This window comes from Magallana gigas, chromosome 9 (genome assembly GCF_963853765.1).
Source record: "Magallana gigas chromosome 9, xbMagGiga1.1, whole genome shotgun sequence".
NCBI classification, from domain to species: Eukaryota; Metazoa; Mollusca; class Bivalvia; order Ostreida; family Ostreidae; genus Magallana; species Magallana gigas.
This window is the reverse complement of record NC_088861.1, coordinates 42,785,615-42,812,222: the sequence shown is the minus strand read 5'-3', so window position 1 is coordinate 42,812,222 and position 26,608 is coordinate 42,785,615. Positions and strand designations below refer to the sequence as shown.

General features: G+C 34.3%; 3 protein-coding genes and 1 long non-coding RNA gene across 10 annotated transcripts in view; 2 read left to right on the top strand and 2 right to left on the bottom strand.

Annotated features, from left to right (window-relative positions):
- The window catches only part of LOC105329987 (gamma-tubulin complex component 2), a 34,758-nt gene extending 29,335 nt beyond the window's left edge, over window positions 1-5,423 (bottom strand). For 2 of the 4 annotated variants that reach the window (XM_066070839.1, XM_066070840.1), the window contains exons 1-5: window positions 5,288-5,423; window positions 3,867-3,942; window positions 3,656-3,734; window positions 2,487-2,578; window positions 817-874 (exon numbers count right to left, since the gene is read on the bottom strand). In XM_066070839.1, coding sequence (XP_065926911.1) covers window positions 817-874; window positions 2,487-2,578; window positions 3,656-3,734; window positions 3,867-3,919 — 282 coding nt within the window. In that variant the 5' untranslated portion in view covers window positions 3,920-3,942; window positions 5,288-5,423. Of the gene's footprint in view, window positions 1-816; window positions 875-2,486; window positions 2,579-3,126; window positions 3,331-3,655; window positions 3,735-3,866; window positions 3,943-5,287 lie in introns of those variants that run through there. The other 2 variants (XM_066070837.1, XM_066070838.1) reach the window with 1 other exon arrangement.
- Window positions 5,424-5,572: 149 nt separating this feature from the next.
- On the top strand, window positions 5,573-8,181 carry LOC105329986 (transmembrane protein 138). Of its 2 annotated transcripts, none has more exons than XM_011431505.4 (5): window positions 5,573-5,826; window positions 6,130-6,277; window positions 7,221-7,392; window positions 7,525-7,603; window positions 7,821-8,181. In XM_011431505.4, exons 2-5 carry the CDS (start codon window positions 6,153-6,155, stop codon window positions 7,928-7,930), a joined length of 486 nt encoding a protein of 161 aa, XP_011429807.1. In that variant the 5' UTR covers window positions 5,573-5,826; window positions 6,130-6,152; the 3' UTR covers window positions 7,931-8,181. The 2 variants fall into 2 exon arrangements, with proteins under 2 accessions (XP_011429807.1, XP_011429808.1); XM_011431506.4 differs by lacking the exon at window positions 5,573-5,826 and adding an exon at window positions 5,848-6,003.
- A 2,941-nt stretch (window positions 8,182-11,122) lies between these two features.
- On the top strand, window positions 11,123-13,952 carry LOC105329985 (uncharacterized). The gene is made up of 3 exons (XR_010709463.1): window positions 11,123-12,970; window positions 13,636-13,679; window positions 13,816-13,952. It is a non-coding gene; the product is annotated as an uncharacterized lncRNA (long non-coding RNA).
- A 27-nt stretch (window positions 13,953-13,979) lies between these two features.
- Window positions 13,980-26,447, bottom strand: LOC105329983 (dual specificity protein phosphatase 14). 3 transcript variants are annotated; one of them, XR_010709461.1, is made up of 3 exons: window positions 26,284-26,447; window positions 15,650-19,409; window positions 13,980-15,532 (listed from the first exon to the last, which is right to left on the bottom strand). XR_010709461.1 is itself a non-coding variant. In XM_034477941.2 (3 exons), exons 2-3 carry the CDS (start codon window positions 19,381-19,383, stop codon window positions 15,527-15,529), a joined length of 525 nt encoding a protein of 174 aa, XP_034333832.2. In that variant the 5' UTR covers window positions 19,384-19,409; window positions 26,284-26,447; the 3' UTR covers window positions 13,980-15,526. The 3 variants fall into 3 exon arrangements, 1 of the variants encoding a protein (XP_034333832.2); XR_010709462.1 differs by lacking the exon at window positions 26,284-26,447 and adding an exon at window positions 20,954-21,209; XM_034477941.2 differs by having other exon boundaries at window positions 18,865-19,409.
- Between the last annotated feature and the right edge of the window lie 161 nt (window positions 26,448-26,608).

Genomic DNA, 26,608 nt, shown 5'->3' with positions numbered 1-26,608 from the left:
TACCATGCAATGATATGATATTATTGGTAACATGATATACTGGTTACATGTAATGAGATTACTTATAACATGTAACATGCAATGATATGATATTATTGGTAAAATGATATACTGGTTATATGTAACGAGATTACTTATAATATATAACATGCAATGATATGATATTATTGGTAAAATGATATACTGGTTACATGTAATGAGATTACTTATAACATGTAACATGCAATGATATGATATTATTGGTAAAATGATATACTGGTTACATGTAATGAGATTACTTATAATATGTAACATGCAATGATATGATATTATTGGTAAAATGATATACTGGTTACATGTAATGAGATTACTTATAATATGTACCATGCAATGATATGATATTATTGGTAACATGATATACTGGTTACATGTAATGAGATTACTTATAACATGTAACATGCAATGATATGATATTATTGGTAAAATGATATACTGGTTATATGTAACGAGATTACTTATAATATATAACATGCAATGATATGATATTATTGGTAACATGATATACTGGTTACATGTAATGAGATTACTTATAATATGTAACATGCAACGATATATTATTGGTAAAATGATATATTGGTTACATGTTATGAGATAACTTATAACATGTAACATGCAATGATATGATATTATTGGTAAAATGATATACTGGTTACATGTAATGAGATAACTTATAACATGTAACATGCAATGATATGACATTGGTTATATGATATACTAGTTATATGTAATGAGATTAGATATAAGATGCAACATGCAATGATACTCTGAATATCGCACCTCTTCTTCCTCACACAGTTTGGAGAGGAGGAAAACAAACGGGTCCAGCTCCCTGTTGCTGTTAAAACAAGTCAAAATTAGTCAATGCTAAGGCCACACCAATGTAATTTCTTGTTCATCAGACGTCCAATGAAAAAAAGTACAAGTGGGCGAGCGATTTGATGATAAAATCATTTTCTATTGTAGGCAAAATTTTTAGGCAGTACATAAATAAATTTGTGTGGACAGTTATATTTTTTTCACTGATTTATAAATTAAAACTATTTAAAATATGAAAAATAAGGTGGAAATAGAACAGAAAACAGCACAAAATTTACTGGAATGCGGAAAATTAATAGTAATATTGTTTGTACTGTTTTATTATAATATGAGCATGCAGGGTCCAAGGAACAAGAAATTATTTTGATGTGGCCTAAAGACAGTTCAACATTACGGAAAATACATGTATATTTAGCCAATTCAATATAACTGTGTGCAGCCATACATCCCCATTCATTCACTCATTCAATTTGTATTTATCCGAAGCTAAATCTTTCATTTTACTGTTTAACAAAATAAGTACCCTGGTTTTAAAAAATATAACCAGAAGATTTGTCTTTCTCACAAAAATTATGGAGGAAAGTTTATTATATTATGCAGGCTAGCTCAGACTTGTAATTAAAACATGTATCTCAAACTTTATTTGTAATATCAGGGAGAAGATAATCAATGTGTGCCTATTCTTAATTGAAAGTTAAGTTAAAGTTGAGGTTGAACACAATTTTTTTGTTTGAAAGTCACAAAACAATGTATAGAAATGAACAAATAAACATAATGGTACGAATCATAATATGATGTATAATATATACTCTAAACGTACTACATTTGGCTGTGTATTCTATTTAGCGCTTTTGGCAAATGCTGCTTCCGCTATATCAAGTACATCGATTAATGCCATGCATAAATGTATAATACTAGTCACATTCAGGAATACGCTAAATCAAATCAACGCCAACTTGTTAAAAAATAAATTTCCGCCAAATATCGTACTAGCCAAACATTATACGTTTACAGTATTCAGGTACTAGCCAAACATTAAACGTTTACAGTATTCAGGTACTAGCCAAACATTATACGTTTACAGTATTCAGGTACTAGCCAAACATAATACGTTTACAGTATTCAGGTACTAGCCAAACATTATACGTTTACAGTATTCAGGTACTAGCCAAACATAATACGTTTACAGTATTCAGGTACTAGCCAAACATAATACGTTTACAGTATTCAGGTACTAGCCAAACATAATACGTTTACAGTATTCAGGTACTAGCCAAACATTATACGTTTACAGTATTCAGGTACTAGCCAAACATTATATGTTTACAGTATTCAGGTACTAGCCAAACATTATACGTTTACAGTATTCAGGTACTAGCCAAACATTATACGTTTACAGTATTCAGGTACTAGCCAAACATAATACGTTTACAGTATTCAGGTACTAGCCAAACATAATACGTTTACAGTATTCAGGTACTAGCCAAACATTATATGTTTACAGTATTCAGGTACTAGCCAAACATAATACGTTTACAGTATTCAGGTACTAGCCAAACATTATATGTTTACAGTATTCAGGTACTAGCCAAACATAATATGTTTACAGTATTCAGGTTTGAGAGTCTTACTTCTTGGATTTGAGCTCATCATATTTCGCCAGGAATTCAATAGGTGTTTTGGTTGATTCCGCTATCTTCCGCTTAGCTTGATGTGCTGATACCTATAAATATTACAGCGGACTACAAACCATTGAGGGATAAATATACATGTAGATTTCACATAAACCCTTATAAGTACAATGCTGTAAGATACTGGCACGTATAAGGCACCTCACACCTAAATTACATGTACCTGTTTATTACAGTAATCAACAATCTCAAATATGGGAATATATAAACATAATTCCATGATTGTGTATTTATTGAACATTTAACCAATATCATAAATATTAACACAATCTAAGCTTTGTTGGTAATTACACTTAAATCATGTTGTGTATTTTCTACACTGTAGTGATATATAGTGTGTTATATTTTCCATACCTGTGTAGTGATGTATGGTGTGTTGTGCATTTTCTATACCTGTGTAGTGATGTATGATGTGTTATATTTTCCATACCTGTGTAGTGATATATAGTGTGTTATATTTTCCATACCTGTGTAGTGATGTATGGTGTGTTGTGCATTTTCTATACCTGTGTAGTGATGTATGATGTGTTATATTTTCCATACCTGTGTAGTGATGTATGGTGTGTTGTATTTTCCATACCTGTGTAGTGATATATGGTGTGTTGTATTTTCTATACCTGTGTAGTGATATATGGTGTGTAGTGTATTTTCTATACCTGTGTAGTGATGTATGGTGTGTTGTGTATTGTTTATACCTGTGTAGTGATGTATGGTGTGTAGTGTATTTTCTATACCTGTGTAGTGATATATGGTGTGTTATATTTTCCATACCTGTGTAGTGATGTATGGTGTGTTGTATTTTCTATACCTGTGTAGTGATGTATGGTGTGTTGTATTTTCTATACTGTGTAGTGATATATGGTGTGTTGTATTGTCTATACCTGTGTAGTGATGTATGGTGTGTTGTGTATTGTCAATACCTATGTAGTGATTTATGGTGTGTTGTATTTTCTATACCTGTGTAGTGATGTATGGTGTGTAGTGTATTTTCCATACCTGTGTAGTGATGTATGGTGTGTTGTATTTTCTATACCTGTGTAGTGATGTATGGTGTGTAGTGTATTTTCTATACCTGTGTAGTGATGTACTGTGTGTTGTATTGTCTTTACCTGTGTAGTGATATATGGTGTGGTGTTTTTCAGCAGAATATCAGTATAAACCTCGGCCCCTGCATCTGCTGATTTATTTCTGTTGAAAAAAGGACAAACATTCAAAAACTAACAATTTAACTCATTTCCCTAAATAAAATGTAATATTTAAACTAGTATAAAATTTTCCAGAAAAATGACACTTTATTACTCAGTTGCTTATCACACTTACCCTAGAAGGTTTATAAGCTCGCTTACATGGTGGTGAATTTTAAACTCACTCATTTTAACAGCTATGTCCAATCAACCTGCAAGAAATAAAAATGTTGTGCTAAAGATGCTCGTGATTCCAATTCTTGCATTGGACTCATTGGAATGACCTAGTTAATGTAAAATCAAACTTGCTAAGAACAAAGTAGGGAAGAGAAAAATCTCGACTAAAAGTTTTGTGGAGTCTCTGGAGTAAAATTTTAGAGTTATTATGGACCCTCACGACTGATATAATATTACTGATCTCTGATCTAATGAATTCACAAATAATATAGCCAATTTATGCTGAGTTGCATAGGATGAAAAATAACAAAATTTACATCTTTTATAATTATTTGTTTTGTAGAACTTTTCAATGTTATTATCAAAACCAACTGAATTTATATTTTTTTAAAACTTATTTCAACATTGATCAGTCCAGTATAATCTCCAGATTTAGCTATATAGCTTGAATAAGCTAAATAGCTTTATTAAGCTATTCAGAGTAGCTTCATTTAGCTATTTTGTCATACATTTTTCTTAAATTTGTAATTTTATTAGCATGTATAAAAAATCGCACTTTAGTCCTGTGATAGTTTTTTACTTTTTTTACTTTTTACTTTGAACTGTTCTGTGAACAATGCATGTAAAGATTACTTATCAATTTGCGTCTCCTTAAGAGACTTTGCACTAAAAGTTTTGGGGCAACTGATTCATGACCACACAGTTACTTCTTGAATGAAATATAAAGGAGGTCAGTTATGGTAAACAAGATAATTGATTGGTAATAATTTATCACAATGAGAAGAAATCATACTTATCCACGTCTCATTGCACACAAAGTGGTAAACAGTTACCCAAACAATGGAAATATTTTTTTTGCTTATAAGTGTTGAAAAGCTGCAGTGTTAAAACTATCTTTAATTGTGGTCAAGTTTATTATGCATGGCCAATGGTGCAAATATGAGTAGCAAGTTAATTGCGATTTTTTGTCCATTTCTTACAATAAATATTTTCTTCAAAAACTGCACATAAATAGCTTTGTCAAACTATTTTGAATAGCTAAATAAAGCTATCTAGCTAAATCAAGAGATTGTACTAGCTGGACCTGTTGATCTTTCAATTTTTAATCATATGCTTCTTAAACATCCCTGGCTATAGCAATATAATGGATTTAGATTCCATATGCTTCCTGAACACCCCTGAGTATAGCAATGTAATGGACTTCGCTATAATCGTGTTTTACTGTAGATGCTGTGTTGGATTATCAAATGCATTTTCTGAATTTGTAAACAATGATATACACAAAACTGGAGACATCTCTACTTTCATTCAGTATACCACCATTAGAAATCGTGTCATACTTTGGACCAATCACATAGTGGGCTGTAACATACGACCTACCTTACATATTACATGTCTAAATGAGTGGCTTGGTTTATTTTTCCATCCGTTTTATTATTCCCGCCACCATGTTTATCATGTAGACGCTTGAAAGTATGTTATAAAACGTATTATGCATAGAAAATAACTCTGTTAATGTTGAAAGATACTATTTACGCATATTTTCTTACATTCTTGCATAAGAGAGATATTTTAATTTTCTTTTAGAAGAATATTCTGTAATTTAGTTTAAACCGGTGTGAGATTTATTCTGATATTAGTCAAACCAATATTAAACGCCTGAACGACAAAGACTTTACATTCTTTGGTCGAAAATAAGATGAGTTTACTGCGGATTAGTTCTTGATTGCACACGCTTTATAACATATTGATTAAGCCAGAAAAGCAGCAATTAAGAAGTCCTAATCATTGTGGCACAATATTTTAAAAATAATATTTTCTCGAAAGATCCTGAGATCATGTAGTCAGTGTAAACAAATGGAGCAAATTTGGAATACGATGGAAAACAAGTTTTGTCATGCGTCCCTATGAAAACTGTAGTATGTATACACTAGATAATGTCAACAGTATGTGTTTCATGGAGGAAGCGAATAATTTAATTTGACAATAGTGTTTAGATATGATTTGTAAATTGAAATTAAAAATTTAATCATCAATGAGTAAAGAAGACTGAATTTTGAAGCAGCTTAGAGCGTTTATCTGTTTATTATTAAAAGGTAATTCTACCTGTGGTTTTTAAAGACATTTCATACTCAAAGTAAAAATACTGTGGGTAAATAAAAAATATCAATAATATTTCAATTTCACACTGATGATTGAAAAAGAAGTGATTGTGTTTACAGATTTGATGCCTTGAGGACCAAAAATGTTGGTTGAACGCTACCGTCCAATACTGTTCATACAGTACCTCCTCCTCATAGTGGATCTGTTCATGAACTCATTCATTGAAATGCTCCGATTTGAGAATGTCATCCTTCTAGTGCTTTATGTGTAAGTAGTTCTTTGTGTGCAAATATTATTCTGACTTTGGACCAGGTGATACAGGACAGTCTGTGGTGCTAACCTGTCCAACTTCCTCTCTTTTGGCATGAGTTTGTTGTTTACTATTATTAACCAGCATTTCCCCAGACAAATACAACCACTTCATTGACTTTAGACATCAGACACGCCTAGTTGATAAATTTTTTTTTACAGATTTACACTGTACATTTGACATGATTGGCATCACTCATCACATGATGTAACCTAATTCAAAACAGTTTTAATCAAAGTACTGATGGGAATTGATTTTATCGATTATCATTTATTCAAAATCAACGATATGTGATTTCGCATGGCAAGTAGTATCAGTAATCGAAATATTTCTGAGAATTTGTATGGATCCATGCAAGATTGAACTGTCTTGTTCAACCAAATGCTCAGCTGTCTCCGTTTATCTCCGACAAGCAAGAGAGACTCTGTTTTGTCGGATATTAACGGAGACAGCCAAGCGTCTGGTTGAACGAGACTACATTGAACTCAGTCTCTAGCGTAGGAATACGTACGACTTTAAAAAATATCTAAATTGTTTGTACAATTTAAAATCTTATTATTTTCATGGTATTAATAAATAAGTTTTCTTGAAAAACAATGCTTCAGAATACATAGCATCGAATTTATCGATTATTTTCAAGAACTAAGTATTGTCAGCGGTATTGATTTGTGCTTAGGTCCAAACACTGTTTCACTTTCGCTTTGCCCGAGTAAGTGCATAGAAGAGTTGATTAAAATCAACTCCCAAAAATGAAAGTATCATAAATCAAAACAGATTTGAAAATAAATGTATTACAAAATATATGAAAACTACATTTTATGAATTAATGCATAAACAGATTTCTTTATGCAGCAATAATCAAAGACTAGAGTGCTGATTTCTGTTCTGCTTGTTTTTCAGTATTCAGGATGTATGTATCTTGTTTGCGGTTATCGTGGTGTTCCTGCTCTTCTTCAACACCTACATCTTCCAGGCCGGTCTTGTCAATATCCTCATCGAAAAATTCAAGGTCGCTATAGGAATAACCTTTATTTACTTTGGACTGAATGTTGGTCTTCATGTATGGGAAATGGTATGTCATACCTGTTTTGTTTTGGGTTTTTTTTTTATCTGTAAAACACACTGGGTTGAATTTCTTCCTTATCTGAAAATGGATGCATGACATATGGCATAGTTTTAATAATAGGTTTTATTATATTTTCAGACTTTAAGATGGGATGACCCAAACCAGTACATCTGGGAGACACCTGGGTTTATCCCTTTGTTTGTAATACAAAGAACCGGTAAGTTCAACATTTGACATACATGCAACTTTGTACTTATCAAAAAATATTTGTTCATGAACCATCTCTCTCTGTGTGTCTGTCTGTCTGTCTGTCTGTCTCTCTCTCTCTCTCTCTCTCTCTCTCTCTCTGAGCACACAAAAGAACATTGTATGTCATCACACACTGACTGAACAAAGAATTTGATTGGACTCTGATTACTGTTTGTTTCACCTAGGTGCTGTACTGTACTACTACTTCTATAAGAGAACGGCCCTACAGCTAGGAGACCCCAGGTTTTACCAAGACTCTGAATGGATCAGAAAAGAATTCGAAAGAAGGAGATAACGCTAGATACCCAAAAGAGTTTATTTTCTGTGGTTGTGATACGCATAGACCTTGTTTGAATCCTCTGCCAGTGATATTGATAAACTGTAGAATATTTTTATCTGTGCAGTTTGAATTATGTTGTGGATGATATAAACAGATTACAGGTAGTTGATTATCAAATTTATACATTTTGTGATATACATAGTATCATGTATTTATATACACAATGCTAGATTTTAATATTTGAATGCTATCTGATTATTGTCCATTGACCAGTACATTGTAAATAGATAACTTATATAATGTTTATAATTTTTTATGAAAAATAATGTCTGTTAATAAATTTTAAGGCTAACACTTAGCATGATCTTCATTTTACTTTCCCATATTTGCTTCAATGATATAATGTCTTATGCATCTACGGAAAAAATATATACAGTAAACAGGTCTAGGCAACCTCCGTTTTTGGAGGATAGATTTTATCCACCAAAATTGGAGGATAGATGTTTGTGCCCCCTGGTGGATCTTTTCAGATGAAGGGCAATTAACTTTGTTTTTACAAAGGGAGTTAACTATGAATAAAATATAATTATCATACAATTAAAATATCACCTTATTTAGCTATTAATAATTATATTTATTGATAATATTTAATAAATATTTAAGTTTAGATAATTGTAGGGCTGATTTTAAAGAAAAATATCTTATGTTAAGACTCTCACATTTTTTTCAATATTAAGGATAATTGATATCTATCAATGGTATCATTTTGATTAATAAAATTCAACAATGTCTTTTTGTGTGTAGGGATTAAATTTAAATGATACTTAATAACATGTGAATTGATTAGAATAAGAGCTACAAAGTTCCTAAGGTATATGCAAACATTTACTTTGTACATGTACAATATAGCAGATCAAGATATCTATTATGTCTCTCTAAACGTGAATGAAGTCATTAATGTTTTAATGAGGAATAAACATCATTTTTTGTGTTTTTTATGAAATGAAACAGATGTAAATAGTTTATGTCATTTGTTAAACTGAACACAGGAAGTACACACTTTCAAAGCATATTTTGAAAATACTATACATAGAATTTCAAATTGCTGCATACTATCGTTAGTTTATTTCCTTAACTTTAATTCCCATATGGTCTGGTGCTTGCATTTTCTCATTAAAGATATGCACGAAGCCTTTGAAATATACCCATGCTATCCTCCAAAAATGGAGGATAATTTCACCCACAATGCAAAGTGACTTTCCATATATGGTAAAAATCAGCAGCCATCTTGAAATTGAGCTTTCCTCCAAAAACGGAGGTTGCCTAGACCTGGTAAACACACTGTAAAAAACATGTTTACTGTTTAAAAAAGTGAGCAAACATTGGGCATGGGTTGAAAAAATGTAATAAGGCAATAACCATGCATTTTGTTAATCCTACAGCATTGTTGTACATTATACCTGACAGAGAAATTATTTTTATCAAAAATGTTTAGCAGTTGATACTTTTACAAAGCTATTTATGCAATGGATATCCAGATAAAGTCATTATTCTTCAGAGCGGTGGAGTGATTGCATGAGGCCATGTTTCTGCATTGACCTACATTTAGGACATCTGTGGTTTAGAGGATTACTTGTAATTGGTCCATGCATGTGACAGAGGACTCAATGGTCAGTGGCCATTTTTAGACTATTTTAATCTCCTTAAGACGATTTAAGAGCTCTGTATAAGATATAGGAAAGTTTGAATATTAGGAATTTTTAAATTTTTTTACTAAATGTTAGTTTATGGCCTTAACATCATATGTCAAAGTTTAAGGAAGATCTGATGGTGCTTTTGCTGATAGTGTATAAGATGTAGGAAAGTTTTAATATTAGGAATTTTTAATTTTTCTTTACTAAATGTTAGTTTATGGCCTAAACATCAGATCTGGTGCTTTTGTTGACCCCCCCCCCTCCCCCCGCCTCCTTAAGCAAGGATACAAAAGTCTATGATGCCTTACTTCAGTGCTACTCATTAAGGCACCTCACTACACCCAGACTTATACTTTTTAAGACACTATGTCACAATATGGTGATTTAAATGTTTTGTTAAACTGTTTATATCATTCGATTGGGTTGCATAGTGTCGTAGCTCACTGGCTAAAGTATTGGGTTCCAATTTTTCTTATGCTGCAAAGTTTAGTTTTCAAGCCGTCTTTGGTATCCAGTGGATTATCAACACGACGACAGAGAACGGACGATTTTGATAAGAAATGCTAACTTAATTTGAACCTTTGGCTCAGGTGAGCTAAAACGGCAATTTGTCTTTGTAAAGCAACTTAATCTCATTTTACTTTCATGTAGAAAGACAACCGAACTCCTTGAGCAAATCAATACTAATTAACAATAATCCTTTTTTAGGACAAAAATGTAATTAGCAATTTAGAAGAATCGTCCAGTCGTGAAAATAATTCTATTTGCAGAAAAATGAGAAATGCAAAGATCCATGTTTGTAATTTTCTGCAAGAGATCTCAGAAAACGTTTCTTGGGGCCAAGATGGCAAATTATTTTGGGGAGGGGTATAAATATAAGATCGTTCGTAACTCTAGGGAGGAATTCATGAGCTATAGGTAGGTCTTATGGGGTTTTTTTTGGTTGTTTTTTTTTTTGGGGGGGGGGGGGTCACCGGGTTGTGGTTGAAATCTATCTTACAGTGTAGTAGTTAGTATTCTGAATCTTCTGCTTTCTTCGTGTCTATAGCCAGTCTGTATATTTCCTGTACTTTTTATTTTATATACATAAAATCTCAGACATTGTTTTGCGGAGAAAACAACGATTTTTCTCTTTATTTATTTTTCTGTTAGTTTTGACAAAATCCGTATCAATCATTGTTTACTCCCCCATTTCATGTGAACAGTGTTTACAAATAAATTATACCAGTGCCTTCCAAGTAAACGCTGCTACATGTATGTAAATGTCGTTTGTCTTATAAAGAGTTGAAATGCACCCTCAATTATATCATCAATAAGCACACAGTCTACGCATTATATCACTGTAATTGTATGATCACAAGCATTTGTTTTATTTTTTAATAACAATTAAACTGATGAATTTCTTCTTGTTACACGCTTGTATTGAGTATTAATTTTCTCATTCCCAGCCAATCTCTCATATTATAACAGTAAATTATTGGAAACTTAATTAAAACATCATTTTTGCAGTTCTTCCATTATGCCCTCCCCGACTCCTGTACAGTGTGTCTTACTCTACATAGCCATTGTTGTAACCTGCCTTCAGAAGGACGGCATTTGTTTTCAAGATTTTTTAATCGAAAAATCTAGAAAAACATTTCAGCCAGGAATTAACTGGACACAGACATCAACGAACATCGACGTATCAAATAGAGCATGGCTTCCGAAGGAATCCGAAAGTCCCGAAATCATGCGCTTGGAAGTAGATCTAGAAGTTGAGTATGAAGGAAATTTGAATCCAACTTGTAAAATGAATTTCATTAAGTCCGCTTTTAGTTCGAAAAATTCTGAAGAAGATGTTCAAGAGGGAATTACTTCCACTTCAACTAAACCAAATACCTTTCCATCACATGGTATTGTCAGAGAATCGCGCCGACACATGAGGCGATCAAATAGGACAGGCAACAGAAAGAACAAATTTGTACGCATTGCCATGGCATCTGGGACACTGGAAGTTGAAATAACCAGAAGGAGAAAACGTCAAATGCTAGAAACGGAATCCGCACCGAATATTAGAAGAAAAATTAAAACACACAGACAGCGCAAGGAATCGTCTATTCGGAAGTTTTCGAAATTCATTGAAAATCGACGAGGACGAATGAATCGTCGATCAAAAAGATATCTGAGGAGAGAAAGAAAGATTAAATCAACTCTTACCGATACTGGGAGGGTTCCAACAAAAATGAAGAAACAGGCTATTGGGCTCGATAGAAAAAAGTCTATTACAGAATACTTGGGACAAAATGTGCGTCGTTTTAGATATAGCGTGGGACGAAATGAGCGTCGCTCACGAAAGAGCGTGAGACGAAATGAGCGTCGCTCACGAAAGAGCGTGGGACGAAATGAGCGCCGCTCACGAAAGAGCGTGGGACGAAATGAGCGTCGCTCACGAAAGAGCGTGGGACGAAATGAGCGTCGCTCACGAAAAAGCGTGGGACGATATATATATCGCCCAAGAATCGGCAAAACGCGACGTTCAAAAAGCAACGTGGAAAGTATTGTGCATCGTGCAAATAACAACATAAATCGAAATAAGCGTCATTCAAGAAACATCACTGGACGCTTTGTTCAACATATCATAAACAGCTTTAGTCTAAATTTGCGTCATTTGAGAAGCATCAAGGGGCGTCAAATGCGTCGTTCAGGAAACGGAATAAATCGAAGTGTAACTAACTCAAGAAACAAAATGAGACGCACTGGGCATCGTTCAAGAAGTAATATAAATCGCAATACGCAACGTTCAAGAAACAGAATTGGACGCGTCGTGCGTCATATCAAAAATAGCATGAGGCGTGTTGTGCGTCATACAAGAGTAATTTACAGAAGGGATATTGAGAACGAAATATTTTTTGTCGTTAGAAGAAGGAGAAAAAATTTGTCCAGTAAATCGAAAGCTCAAAAGAGCACGTTAGAGAAGAGTATGAATGATCGCAGAAATACACAACTAGACTGCAAAGAGAGTCTGAAGAATTTTCCACTAAATAGAGGAAGAACACTGCCAAGACGTCGCTTCTCCAGAGTGCAGAGGTATTGCCTTGGTCTGCATTCAAGTTCAGCATGTTCAGACAGAAAAGTTAAAGCTTTCTGCAACCACCCACTTAATTCGACGCAAAACGGCGAGAAATGTCATCCGCGAATAAAACACAGGGCGAAGACACGGCGTTCGACTCCATCATATAGAATACGAAAAGGGGCGAATAGTTTCAACACCTTTGAGTCATTTTCACCAGGAATTGCAGTAAAAAGCACCGAGCTATTTGAAGAAGATAATGAGAGCTGCATGTTTGGACCATTGGATGCATTTTATAAATTAGCCAACAAGGTAAAATAGTTTTCTCTTGTCATTACATGATTTAATTGATTTAAAAGTACGTACTACACCTCAATGATTCGATCCAACAAATTAAAGGGACTTAGATATGATTTGACTTAAAATGTTCAGATTTTATGTTTCCATTTTCAATGTTTATACTGATAGATATAGAAGTTTTTAATGCTATGTGAAAATTTTAAAGTCAAATATCAAGTTATTAGCAAGATACAGAGTTCATAGTTCTTTGTTTTGGAAACAAAGCTCGAATATTGTCATTTTTACATATGTGTTGTATTAGTGTAAGTCTCAAGATATTGAGTTAGTTTAAATTGTTTTTTTTACATGTCATTTTGTCTAAGAAATGGTATTTCTCTACATAACATTTTTTAAACAACTATAAGACTCGAGCTTTGTTTACATAACAACAAATTCTTACCTCTGTATCTCGCTTGTAACTTGACTTTAACATTTCAAATATTTTGGTCAATCATTTAAAATGCTCCAGTAAATCATTTTATACATAAAAATTAAAAATAAAATTTTTGATCTCAAATTGTGTCAAAGTCCCTTTAATGTGAAGCGATCCAAATATATTAGATCATATTTAAATTAAATTAAATATGATAGAAAATATATTCTTCAAACCATCTAAACAAAATATATTTTACTCGTAGATAAAACGTTTCGGGACTAGAATTAAAGAAAGGACACCAAACAGGTAGGTTTATTAAACACAATTCTAGATCATTCGTATACGCTCCACGTACTAGGACTCTGTAAATACTGCCGTAAGGAAAATATCAGTAGAAGATTTTGGTTTAAAAATATTATTATAACTGCTCTTTGTTTTTCAGAAGTGAATTGTTCGCCAAAAGCAACAAACATATACTTGGAATTCTGGGATTGGCGCTTTGGATGACGTCACGACAAACTTCCGCTTGAGAAAGTATTCCTGTCAGCTTTTATCACGTAACGGACTTCTTGAATGCAGTCTCAAGTTATAATGAATAAAACTAAATAGTTTCAAGCAACAACTGAGTTTTATTTACACATTCATTTACATCGATACATACTTTATACAGGAAAATTTTCGCCCGAGAAGTGCTTTTTGATGGTGGCCGAATTTAAAATAGAGCTGAGAACTACACTCCCCAATCGCAACTTCTCGGGCCTTTCCGGCAGTGCTCTAGAATTAAATGCCCGAAAAGTTACCCGATTCTATATGAAAATGTGTTAAGGTGAATAAATCTTTTACAGCCGGGAAAATAAAGCAGGTCGAAAATAACTCTGTACGCAGTATAATCATTAAAAAAGACCCGTATGAAGAAACATAGTTCATACATAAAACTAAGAAGTAGGTCAGAAACAAAAACATATAAAACAATTAAAAAATAACATAAATCAAATAACATAACAAATTTGCTATACATGTGATTTCTATTTAGAAGATGGTCTTCAATTACTTTCGAGTTTTGAATTAATCTGCATATAAACCATTATACATTTCATTGAATGAAAAACTCTGTATGTGTATATAAACGTTTATAATGCCAAAATTTAAGGAACAAAAAGGACATATTTTAAAAAAATTGTATGTTGATTATTTATCATTTGTACTACTATATACCGTCCTTTCTCTTGGTGTGATCATGGTACCCGGTGTTTAAAAAGAAGATGGGTGGATAAGATAACGCTAATACCCATGTGGTTTAGTCGTTTTAGTCAATTTCAAATTTATAATATTTTTTGTCAGTCATGCAATTGAATCTAATCTATAATATTATAATACAAGTTTGTGAACGCACGATTTCTAACTATATTCAGTTTTGAATATTTTAATAAACAATAAGATAAACATACTTGCTTAACGTTTTGCTGGTATTGAACCGACAACATAAAAAGCCGAGTTACATAAGGATTCCTAAAGTCTAATGCTTTAACCATTGAGTCATTTCAGTTTAAAACGTATTCCAAGTATTGAATATATGTGTTTCAAATCGATGTTTTCTAAACATTTTTCTGAATGATATTTAAAAGAAATAACAGATTTTTTATATTTTGATTTTACAGTATCTTTTTTTTTATCCTAATGTAGGCATTTTACACGCCTTATACACCCATCTTCTTTTACAAGAAACACGCAATCCGTATTTTCAGGTATAAATACTGTAAATTCCTTTTATTACGCGAGTACTTAATTCCGCAATCCTGCTGTTTAGTATCAAATCGTGAGAATATAAAATCGCGAACGCGAAACTTTTTTCCTTATCTCATATTGTTCTCAACTTTCCAAAAATAATGGCGAGATTTTATAATCCGCGAAAGGTGTTTCTCGTAATTTTCCGCGGATATTAATTCCCCGCCTTTAATTAGGAATCCACAGTATATATAATATAGACTGCCAACAAACAAAAACAAAGAGTTATCGGTCGTTGTTGAGGGACGAACATCAATCACTAAAAGTCTTCTCTTGATGGCGAAAAAAGGTATTATGACGTCATCATTTCCCTTCTCCAATCAGAATCTCAATCCTGTTTTATCTTGCTTTGTGAAACCAGCTCACACCTAAATCTGGAATGCAAAATTATTGTTATAAATTTATTATCCGTGAACAAACATGTAAAACATATTAATATTCAAATTACTTTCACAAAATTACACAATAAGCGCGCATTTTATCTTTCTTACCTTACATATCATGCTCAAACTCATGCGTATCAGTGTACTAAGAAAATGAACTGCAAGCTGAGATAATTTGTCTCCAAGAATCATAATTATACAGTTTACAAAAGCATCATGTTTTTACAATGTTATAAATCTATAATTTCATAAGTAGTTAAATGTTTAAAATGATACATTTTAGGTAAAATCGAAACAAAAAAAAACAAACAAACTAACAAACTTTTTTTAAAAACCCAAAAAACCAAAAAGGGTGAAATTTCATTGTGATTGATATGTGTTTTAGCAGCAAGCAAATAATCCATCAAATCCTTCCAACTGTCAATCCAGCTGTCCATCCATCCATCCATCCATCCTTCCTTCCTTCCATCCATCCATCCATCCATCCATCCATCCATCCATTCATCAAAGCAAAAATTCCTTTGTTAACCAATTTATCCATTAATAATCAATCAATTTTCCAAAATTCGAGATTAAAAATGAACAGATATCTATATCTATACTACTATATTAAAATAATAGACTCGGTTTTTTTAGCTTTAATACCCAGAAATCGGATGAGTACTGTCTTTTGTTAAATATATTTTAAATATCATTGGTACTTGAAGATTACCAATTTGTTTTTATTTTTTCTCAATTAAGTTTCGCTAATTAATAATCAGGTGTACATATCGGAGGCGTTTTAACTGTGGTGAACGCCCGTCCCGAGATTTTTCAGTTAGATTTTTCTAACTAAGCAGGGTGTAGTGAAATTAATAGCATTATTGTAGGCTTAAAGCTTGGTTATGTAAATGTCAACAATACGGCGTGTCGATGTATCTATTTCGTAAATGTCCGATATCATATGTTATATGCCAACCCATGCACGCATGGGTCAAAGTCTAGTAATAGTTAACGCTTCCTAGCTGTTTACAACATTAAATGAACAGTTGTTATAGATATAATAGTTAACGCTTCCTGTTTGCTACATTTAAAGAATAAAAAAGCGGATAACGACCCAAACAAAGTTTGGATAAAACGTTTCTATGGTATGACGACAGTCTCTGGTTAATAGATAGTGTTGTCTCTGAAATATTTGTGCCGCATTGTGCTGGAATTGTGTGCATCTTAAATAGCATTCATTATAAATATTTCCTCTTCAAAATAATTCCTATAAAATTAAAATGACGAACATGACCTCATACACATGTATTAATATATAAATGCGCAGTTACTTCAAATCACTTTTTTTAACTGAACAAATGTCGTTCAGACAATATCCTCTTTATATATCCTACTCAATGCAAGGTTATTTTCGCCCAAATCTTTTTTATCCTTCTACACTTGCAAACATGCAGTTTCACACTCTCTTGAGTTCGCCAAGACACAGTTGCATTCAGGAGACTCAGAGATAATACTAGTATGAGAAAACTGAGTCCGTTCAGTCTTAAATTAAACTGCTTTCAGCGAGGGCGAAATAAAACGAGGGCAAATATTTCCCTGTTTACAATATCATGGTGTTTATGACAATCTATCAGCGCAACACCGTCAGAATTTAAAATCAGGCGGTGGGGTTGTGTCATAATTCAATCTCAGGAATACAAAAAATCGTAAGGGAAGGTTCAAATTAAAATTTTATATAGAAGTGCGTGCTTTTGCTGCCAACTAAATAAAGCATGCATAAGAATACTTTCAGTACTTTGATTTTGCAAAAAACCCCATTTTTTTAAGTATAAAAGAAAAACAAACTTTACGCTAGTAAATATAACTTTCGCTTAAGTGTGATTGTCCTTTAAAGAGACAATGAATGCCTCGCATGGGATTGGAATGGAAAATAAGTTCCTGTTATTCAGACAAGGGTCGTAAACTCTGGGTGATGACATGATAAATATCTCTCGGTGTTTATTGACCTCGTCAAACACTCATGCAGCGAAAGATACGCTTCAACGGCAACGTGACGTTACAATTTTAGAGCAAAATAGTCTCTCAGTGACGCAAAACAATAAAAAATCAATCAGTCAAGGATCTGATCAACAATTAATTACATTAGAATGCAGCCATCGTCGGATACCCACGGGTGATCGCGTCTTTTACTTATCGTGATAAGTAAAAGACGCGATCACCCGTGGGTATCCGACGATGGAATGCAGCCTGCCTTTCATTAAGCGGAATGTGCAATCATTGAAATCATTAGATTTCCTGGTGGTTCAATTTTCGTGGAGTTCACGGGTATTTTTCAACCACGAATAAACATCCTCAACGAATTATTAAATTAGGGTTTCTTTTGTAGGTAAAAGAAATTACGTCCCCACGAAGCTATAAATTATAATCTACGAAATTTGGCCCCCACGAATTTTAATGATTCCACATTATCTGATTGTGGTGAACCGACTGATGGTTTAACAAGAAGGCCTGTAGAAAAATAATGTTTAATTCAATTTATAAATAAATTAGTAAATAAATTAAAGCATTTATAAATCTTGAACTTTAAAAAAAACCCACTATGATAAATATAATACTGATATACATGTTTGTATAACAATTGAACTTAATATTTCAAGATCTAACCATTCAATACAACTTTAGAAAAGCTAGTGTCGTATTAAACAAATACAAGAGGGAAAACTGCACTGAATCGAAAACGAGGTTATTGCTACTGAAGAGTCGGCAACATTATACTCAATGGACACACGAAATATTTGAATTTTTGCTTGATGTAAAATAACAGAAGCATATAAAGCTGCATTTACAACAGCAAGAAAATGTGTAAAACTCCTCATTGACAACGTTTTATCCAGATGCCCATGTCATGGAACCAATGGAATAAATATGTGTTGTACTAAATATTTTTCATAAACAATATTTACAATAAGGCTTCGATATATACATGTATATGTAAACAACGGAAACGATGGCAGCCATTTCAGCACATCCTGCTCAAGCAATGGTTAATAATAGCACAAACTGCACAAAATCGGTAATTAACAGCATAAACCGCTTAAGCACAGGTCAAAATCAGCGCATACTGCTCAAGCAAGTGTCAAGCTGGCCATGGTCAGCTGGCCATGGTCAACAAAATCCATTGTGGCAAGTCCCTTTTTTAATATTAAATTATTTGTTAATGCGTGTACATCAGCTGCACCTCGTGCATTTACGTATAAACATGCATTTGAGAAGCTATATAATTATCTCCATGGCGGCAGGGCCGGACGATAGTGATTGCGACGGGATGTCGGGAAATATACCATGTTCCGGACCTCTTCTTGATAAACTTCCGGAATTGGACCAAAAGACGACGACACCATCTTTACCGAATTCCTTCCCAGAATCCTCCGCTCATAATCGATCAGTTGGCTCCAAAATCCACAATTGGGGTGCACCACTGGCCTCCTCTTCTTGCAATGATAGTACGCTTGTTCGAGGGACATTCTATGGTACTTCATCAGGTACGCAATACAAATGGTGGCTGACCGACTTACTCCTGCCACACAGTGGACTAGAGTGCGTCCGCCGCGCATGTGCACATCGTTAATCTTGTCTGCGCATCTGTCAAAGTACACACTCAGTCTTGCATGGGGTGCATCTTCTATATGAATCTGGATACATTCTAGATTGGGGAGATTTAGGTTTGGGATTTCCAGGGTTAGGTTGATCACGTGGGTAATGCCGTAGTTTCGGATTCTGTCTGTCTTGACAGCAGCCGCGCTGCTCAGGAACAGGTGGTCAGTTATCTGAGCGATTTGAGAAAACATGGCAAAGTCCATTATATCCACACAGCCACGCCCGGAATCTGAAATGAAAACAAACAATAGGTACTTAAGATACAAGATCGTAAAAGGTCATTAATAGGATTCGTACAGTACCATATCAGGTACAAAGTTAACTATACCCAAGATCTGAAAAATTATTAAATATACTTTTGGGTACATGTATCTCGAAAATATACAGGTAGTTCTTTACATGTACATGTATCATCTACACATTTTGTATTTCTCGTCAAGGTGAACGTCATCCTTGTTCACCTTTTTATTGATCTGTGCAATATTGGAGTTCTACAAAAAATTTGGAATGAAAAAATTTGACCTAAAACAAGAGCCCACTCAGTTGTAAGTGGTGGCCTAAGTTATTAAATAATGTCCATACGTGGCGGTAGGCGAAAAATTCAAATTGACTGAAAAAACTTTTGTTTATGGTTAGATTTTCAAGAAACTTTACAACACGTATTATAAAAACATAAGGTATTCTGAGGTTGTGATATGTACTAATGTTAATCTCTGTGGACTTAAATCTGCACTTTATGTTTCATCTTTTTAGCATTAAAATGTACTCAAACTTACCATAGTATCTATTTATTTATTTTTGTTTCAAAGAGAGGATTTTAATAAGCTTACATTATTGTTTCATGTGTTTTGAAAAGATCTGGCACATTCCGAGTGAGGGCGGGTAATGTTTTCTAACGATTGAAGTGTAAGAGCTTAATTCTTTCTAGTACAGCACACTATGTACATAGATGTATATACACGTAGACAAACTGGCCTGCTTAATGAAAGCAAGCCGCCCTAGAGATGTGATATAATAAATGACAGGGCACGGTATGAAAGAGTGGAGCATAGTATGACTGAAGGGGGTTAGCTACGTCAGTGACGTCATCGTGCCTTGGCCAGAGAGAGAGAGAGAGAGAGAGAGAGAGAGAGAGAGAGAGAGAGAGAGAGAGAGAGAGAGGGAGATTGATTGAAGTTTTAAAAAAAAAATATCTTCCGGCGAGCCCTGATGTATTTTGATTTGCACAAACAAATATTTGGCATGCCTCTGATGAGGTGAGCCAATTCGACATTACACGTGAGATTAGACAGCAGCACGGGATAAAAACAAACCCTCCCTCACACAAGTCTGTTGCTCGATCAGTCAGCACTCCAACAAAGTCACAACACCAAAACAAAACGAACGGATGTGTGATGTAGATAAAATATAATAGTATTTTTTTTTCAGTAAAAGATAAAAAAAATCCACAAATAATTATTTACATTTTCTCAAATTGAAAAAAAAATTGTTAACAGTTTTCGCAATTCTTCAATACATTTTTATTTGTACCATGCATAGAATATTTTTTTCGAAATTGTGAATTTCTACAAGAGTTAGTGACGTATATCGGTAAACATTAAAAATTCATAGAGACGAACTTATATTATATTTTTGTACTAATAACGAATTGTTTTATCTATAATTAAGAGAATACAATGAGAATGTCTTTGCAAATGTTTAATTTATATTTATCAATAAAGACCAGTGATTGAAATGAATTAAGCTTAATTAAATCGGCAGCCTAAAACTCACCCGGGCCTCACTAATGAAAGAAACGACAACCAACTCCTTCGTTAGACGTTCATTTTCCAGCTCACCCAAGTATGACTAACCGCGATAGAAATTCTCAATCTACACAACCACCGTGTCAGAATCCAGTTCCTACCGCTTCCCTCTGTAGCTACAAGTGAACTTGTCGGAAGGAATAAACTCTGAGTCTCCCAAAATAATCCCCCGCGAAACACACTTTTACTTGTTCAAGTTTCACCAAGGAGCGAGCACCTCTCTCCGAAGAAGGATCAAATTAAAATCGGATTTCATTTTATGAAATGAAATGCTCCATTACCCGTTATGTTTGCTGTGTCAACATAAAATGATTCGGGTCAGTTTGACGCACATACATGTATATAAGTAAAACTTTAACTCTCCAGAGGTCATTTTGCGGCAATTTAGGAGAAAAAACTCTCTCTCTCTCTCTCTTTTTAGCATGGCGTGTAAAAGTATTCCTTTTGGTAGCAATTTTATCTTTTTAAGATGCTATATACTGATTTTGCTTCAGGTATTAGATGGGATAAGAAGCCATGGACAGGTGTTCAATTGGAAGAAGGGACGCTTAATCAGTGTGTGGAATATACCTATCGACAGGTGGACTGTAACGACTGGAAAAATTCAGGGAGAAGATCGTCGGTTTATCCAAATCTCGGTCAAAAGCAAAAGCTCATTACAGCTACTCCATTCAACATTAAAATTGTTTAACCATCCAGTGAAATGTTCTGTATATATGTATCTCGCGAATTCTTATCTATATCCACCATAAAAAAGGACTGAAAAGCTTCCGGAATTTTAATATGCAATTTATTTAACACAGAACCGCTCGATTCGATAAAAACACCAGTCGAATTATGTATCATTAATTTTAAGACTATTTCAATACATTCATTGCACATTAAACAGATTTTTTGTGAATATATAAATGTACATGAATGGACTGTCATTCACTAATTGTTCATACATGTTTTAACGCAGTCACATTTTTTAACGTAAGGGGGTTAGAAGTTATTATGACATTTGAAGTGAAATCTGCTACTAAGTGTTTACAAATGACAATCGAAACAGCCCGGTTATTACTCTGGGTGCCTTTTCAATTATGAAAATGGAACAATGTATGTAATCATTTTAAAAGCATAAGCCGATTTCAATAAAAAAAATTAATTTAAATAACTGATACGTGCAGTTAAAAAATCATATAGATCAGAATAATGTTAAACATAAATTTTGTAGGATATAAATGATCTCACAAATATACAGGAAATTTAAACTGAGCCAGCGTCGTATTAATCAAGGCAAAATCGAAGGTACTTTGTGAGACACGTCAAATCGGTGTGTTATCGAACAAAATCAGTCCTAAGAGCTGGAAAATGAGAAGAGCAGTATTGAAAGTCCAAAACACGTATAATTCATCACGCCAGCCATTTAGAATTCTGGGTTTTGTCCAAGTCTGAAAATACACGTCAGGTTCCATTCCCGAAATGTATGGTCTCATTTCCACCGAGTTAACGCCTCGAACACACGCCTCGTATTGTATCAGGGCCCGCCAAAATCCATTGTTTGGAAAAACAACGTTTCGACATTCCAGCACATGTTGGTAAGCATCCCTTAGCGATATTTGGTGAATCTTGACGAGATAGGCAATACACACGGTGGCGGATCTACTAACTCCTGCCACACAGTGCACCAAGATCCGCCCGCCATCCTTTTGTATATCGTCAATTAATTGAACACATTCCTCCAGCCTTATATAAATATCCTCGTCTACACTGTCTCTGAGGCTGAACTTATGGATCTGTAGACCTGGGTCTGGGTAGCTATATTCGTTTAGTTCCACCGCCATATTAATGACGTGTGTTATTTTCGCGGCTTGGAGATTTTCAGCATTGATTCCACCAATTCCGGACAGATAGAGATTTTCCGTGATTTCAGATAAAGCACTGTGTCTCTGGAAAACACGAAAAGTGTAGACCACATTGGGGGTTAAAGGTCAAGTGTAGACCACATTGGGGGTTAAAGGTCGAGATCGCAATCATGCAGCCAGTTTTACAGATTAGAGTAGTTGAAGAACATGCGGTACATTGTTTGGACCGAAAATTGTAGAGACTGAGGGAACCAGCACAGAGGAACAGTCAATACAATCAAAATGTGGATTACCATATTGATACAAAGTAGAGTTTTAAATGCAGCCTATCCTCCAGTGCATCGAGAAAAGGGGGAAGGCCAAGGCCGGGCTGACCACCACAATTTCATCCCTTTTTCTTGCAAGAAACATTTGATTTTAAAGGAGGTGCCCCCTCCATTTTTTTGGGAGCATGTAAAAATGTAATGTGAAAAAGTGAAACAAGTATAGGGATATTACCTATATTAACGTTAAAATTAAAGTTTTAGATCCCCCCCCCCAAATCACCACCACCATGGATTACGATTATGAAGATTGGCAACTAGCTTGTTTTTTTCTGCTTGTCAAGATTTCTGAGTAGTCCTCCCCTTTTCAATTCGATGCTACGTGCCTGTCCTCCCTGTCTGTGTGTGTGTGTGGGGGGGGGGGGGGGGGGGGGGGGTGGGGGCAGACTCATCCGAAAAATCTTGACAAGCTAAAAAAAAAAAAAGGAAAGAGTCCTGAAAAGGGGGGGGGTATACCTTTAACTTCAATTTCACTGTTTATTTCCTTATTTTCAATTCAATGTTTGGTATGTAAAAAGAAAAATCTTTGCTGCCCTGCCCCCCCCCCTTCCCGATGCTACGTGCCTGCTCTAAAATTCAATTTTAAATTTAAATACTCTCGCCTCTAGTCTACCGATAATGCGTCTACATATAATAATGATTATATGTTATTCACAACATATTTTACGTACTAAGGAGATATGATTTATTGTATACTTTTTTTTGTGAAATAAAACCATGAATAACATCATGGCTTTTTATATGTATAGTTTCCCCATACATGCTCCTCTCCCAGGCATGTAGGGTTACCCCCCCCCCCCTCCCCACACACACACAGGAATTGGTGGCCAATTGGGTTTTTGTTCGTGTTTTGGCTTGTCAAGATTTCGGATGTTTGACCCCCCCCCTTCCCCTCCCCCAAACTGTCAAAACGATGCTAAGTATCTGTCTCAGAAAACATACATTACAAAGATGGTTAAGGCTTACATACTCAACGGCGCTATAAAAAAAACGACTTGTATTGTTTTTTTGCAACGAAACCCGAATTGATGCAACTGCATGATTTTCATACGCGTTGCAGAGACAACGAAAGATTCATTCAATGATCATATCGAGACAGTGTGAGCAGCATGGTGGGAAAAAGGGGGTGTTAATCAAACGAGGTAATGCCGGTAGTGGGTGGGGTATTGAACGAGGCAATGCCGGTAGTGGGTGGGGGTGTTGAACGAGGCAATGCCGGTAGTGGGTGGGGGTGTTGAACGAGGCAATGTCGGTAGTGGGTGGGGGTGAACTATATAACGACCGTAAAATCAAGTTTCACCTGACGCAAATGCCCGTTGTTGCTTTCATTTGACTATCATACCAAACAAAGTGTAACACAAAAATGATGTTTGCGTCAGAGGAGTCTTGCAATGAGAATGTATTATGTTTTAAGGTTGTCTGATAAAATCAGGCAGTGAAACTGCGCATCGCAGAATGTATAACCATTTCCTACATCGGTTTTTCATGATAGTCAAAATTGATCTTTCATTGAACTGTTTCAAACATTTGTTGATGAATGTGCATTTATAAAGAACTGTTGTATTTCGGCGTGGAAATAAAAGGATTTAATAAAAGAGCCGGACTTTGAAACATGATATCCATGATATCGGAATAGATATTTCTAAATCAATCTTAAGCATTTGTGTACTGTACATAGATAGCATTACAAATTGAGAAGTTTGTCTTATACATGTCATATACAGTACATGCAAATTTTATAATCACGAGTTTCAATTATATAATACTATGAATTATGGATTACTGAGGTGTAGATATTGGGCATGCGCTGTGCCAACTGTTTGATTTGATTGCTATTTTTTTCTCTCTCAACATGATTGGGAAGTAATCTGTACACTTTGACATTTTATGTTCTCAAAACCACATGATCCAGCTTGGATATTTGAAAGATCTGGTTTTGACTTCACTCAATTAAGCATAGATCGCATTAAAGAAACAAAGTCTATATCTGCATGCTTAAATTGATCTTTTATTCTCGTGTCGATATCAAAAGACTTGAATGTTTGATCCTGTATTCAGAATGTTAAAGGTATAAAATTCAAAATCAATACAATCTACAAAACACATCAACGGTCCTCCTTTTTAAACCCCCAACACTTACTGGCGGATATTATGAGAGATAAGAAAATGTTCGTAGACAGCATATTCATAATCAAAGGATAACCCCCCCCCCCCTCCCCCAAAAAAAAAAACAAATTAAAAAAAGAGAGAAATAAATAAAACACATGTACATGTGTTAAAATCAGTTTGATTAGGCCTAAAAAAAAAATAGGTTTGTTTCCGCTTTCCCGACCGACCCTAACTTAAACCCGCCGACCCAAATTTTTTTTTTGAGTTTTTTCGTAAATTTCCGTTTTTATCCGTTTTTGTTAAAATTTCGTTTTTATCCGATTTAAAAATTTATAAAACCTATGTCATCAGTGTTGTGTAGATGTTTGTTATTTACAAATGGCAGCACATGTCGTGCCAGTTGAGCTCGAGAAATGTTCCCATCAGCCGGCAGCCGGGGAAAAAGTTCATCAGATCATTTAAAAAATGACAACAAATACTTGGTTGTTTTTTATCTTACCCAGTTTAATAGATAAATGGTTTAATAACCACAACTGAACAGATGGAGAGGAAAAAAAAAAGATTAAAAAAAAAAAAAAAAGCCGACCTACCGACCCTAATTTTTTTCAGCCTGAAAGCGGAAACAAACCTATTTTTTTTTTAGGCCTTAATTAAGGGTCATCAATGGGCAACGAATCCCCCCTATCCCCCCCCCCATTAATCATTATATGTGCATTTACACAATACTCTTTACATTTTTATACCCATGATCATGAGCACTAGAATTTGGGAAGAAAAGGTGTGTTAAAAATATTTACCATTTTAACTCCCAAGCTTTTTATCAACTATTTATGAATAATATATTTGAATTTGACCGCACGTACTATAATATTAAGCATGACACATTTATATATAATCAAACTATTCTGACGGCCGGAAGTTCCAGGGGGAGAGAGAGAGAGAGAGAGAGAGAGAGAGAGAGAGAGAGAGAGAGAGAGAGAGAGGTTGTCAATTGATACATGTATATCCTCCATACTTACATTATTTTTATTCTTCTGGAGGTTTAACAGTATGTTCTGCATCTCATCGGCCTTTTAACAGTTCACATCAATAAAACGCACGTATCATCGATAAATTAAGAACAAATGATAATCACAACGGATATAAGTTTATGTTTACATTGACTGGTTCTCTCTCCACATCGCGGACCGGATATTGACGCAAATCTTTTTCTTAGCAACGTAAACTGCACGCCCTAAACTTAACTTAATAAAAATTATTGCATATGTAATTTGAATATTTTAAGAATAAAAATAAGACACAGGAAAAAAGTAGATTGCATTTATCTAAGTTTTTATGCATGTT

What these genes read in the sequence shown, in the direction of transcription:
- LOC105329986 (XM_011431505.4), top strand. Translation starts at nt 6,153, where the DNA reads ATGTTGGTTGAACGCTACCGTCCAATACTGTTCATACAGTACCTCCTC. An exon ending in ATCCTTCTAGTGCTTTATGT is followed by an intron (nt 6,278 to 7,220) that starts GTAAGTAGTTCT and finishes CTTGTTTTTCAG; the next exon opens with TATTCAGGATGTATGTATCT. An exon ending in GTTTGTAATACAAAGAACCG is followed by an intron (nt 7,604 to 7,820) that starts GTAAGTTCAACA and finishes TGTTTCACCTAG; the next exon opens with GTGCTGTACTGTACTACTAC.
- LOC105329983 (XM_034477941.2), bottom strand. Translation starts at nt 19,383, where the DNA reads ATGGACTTTGCCATGTTTTCTCAAATCGCTCAGATAACTGACCACCTG.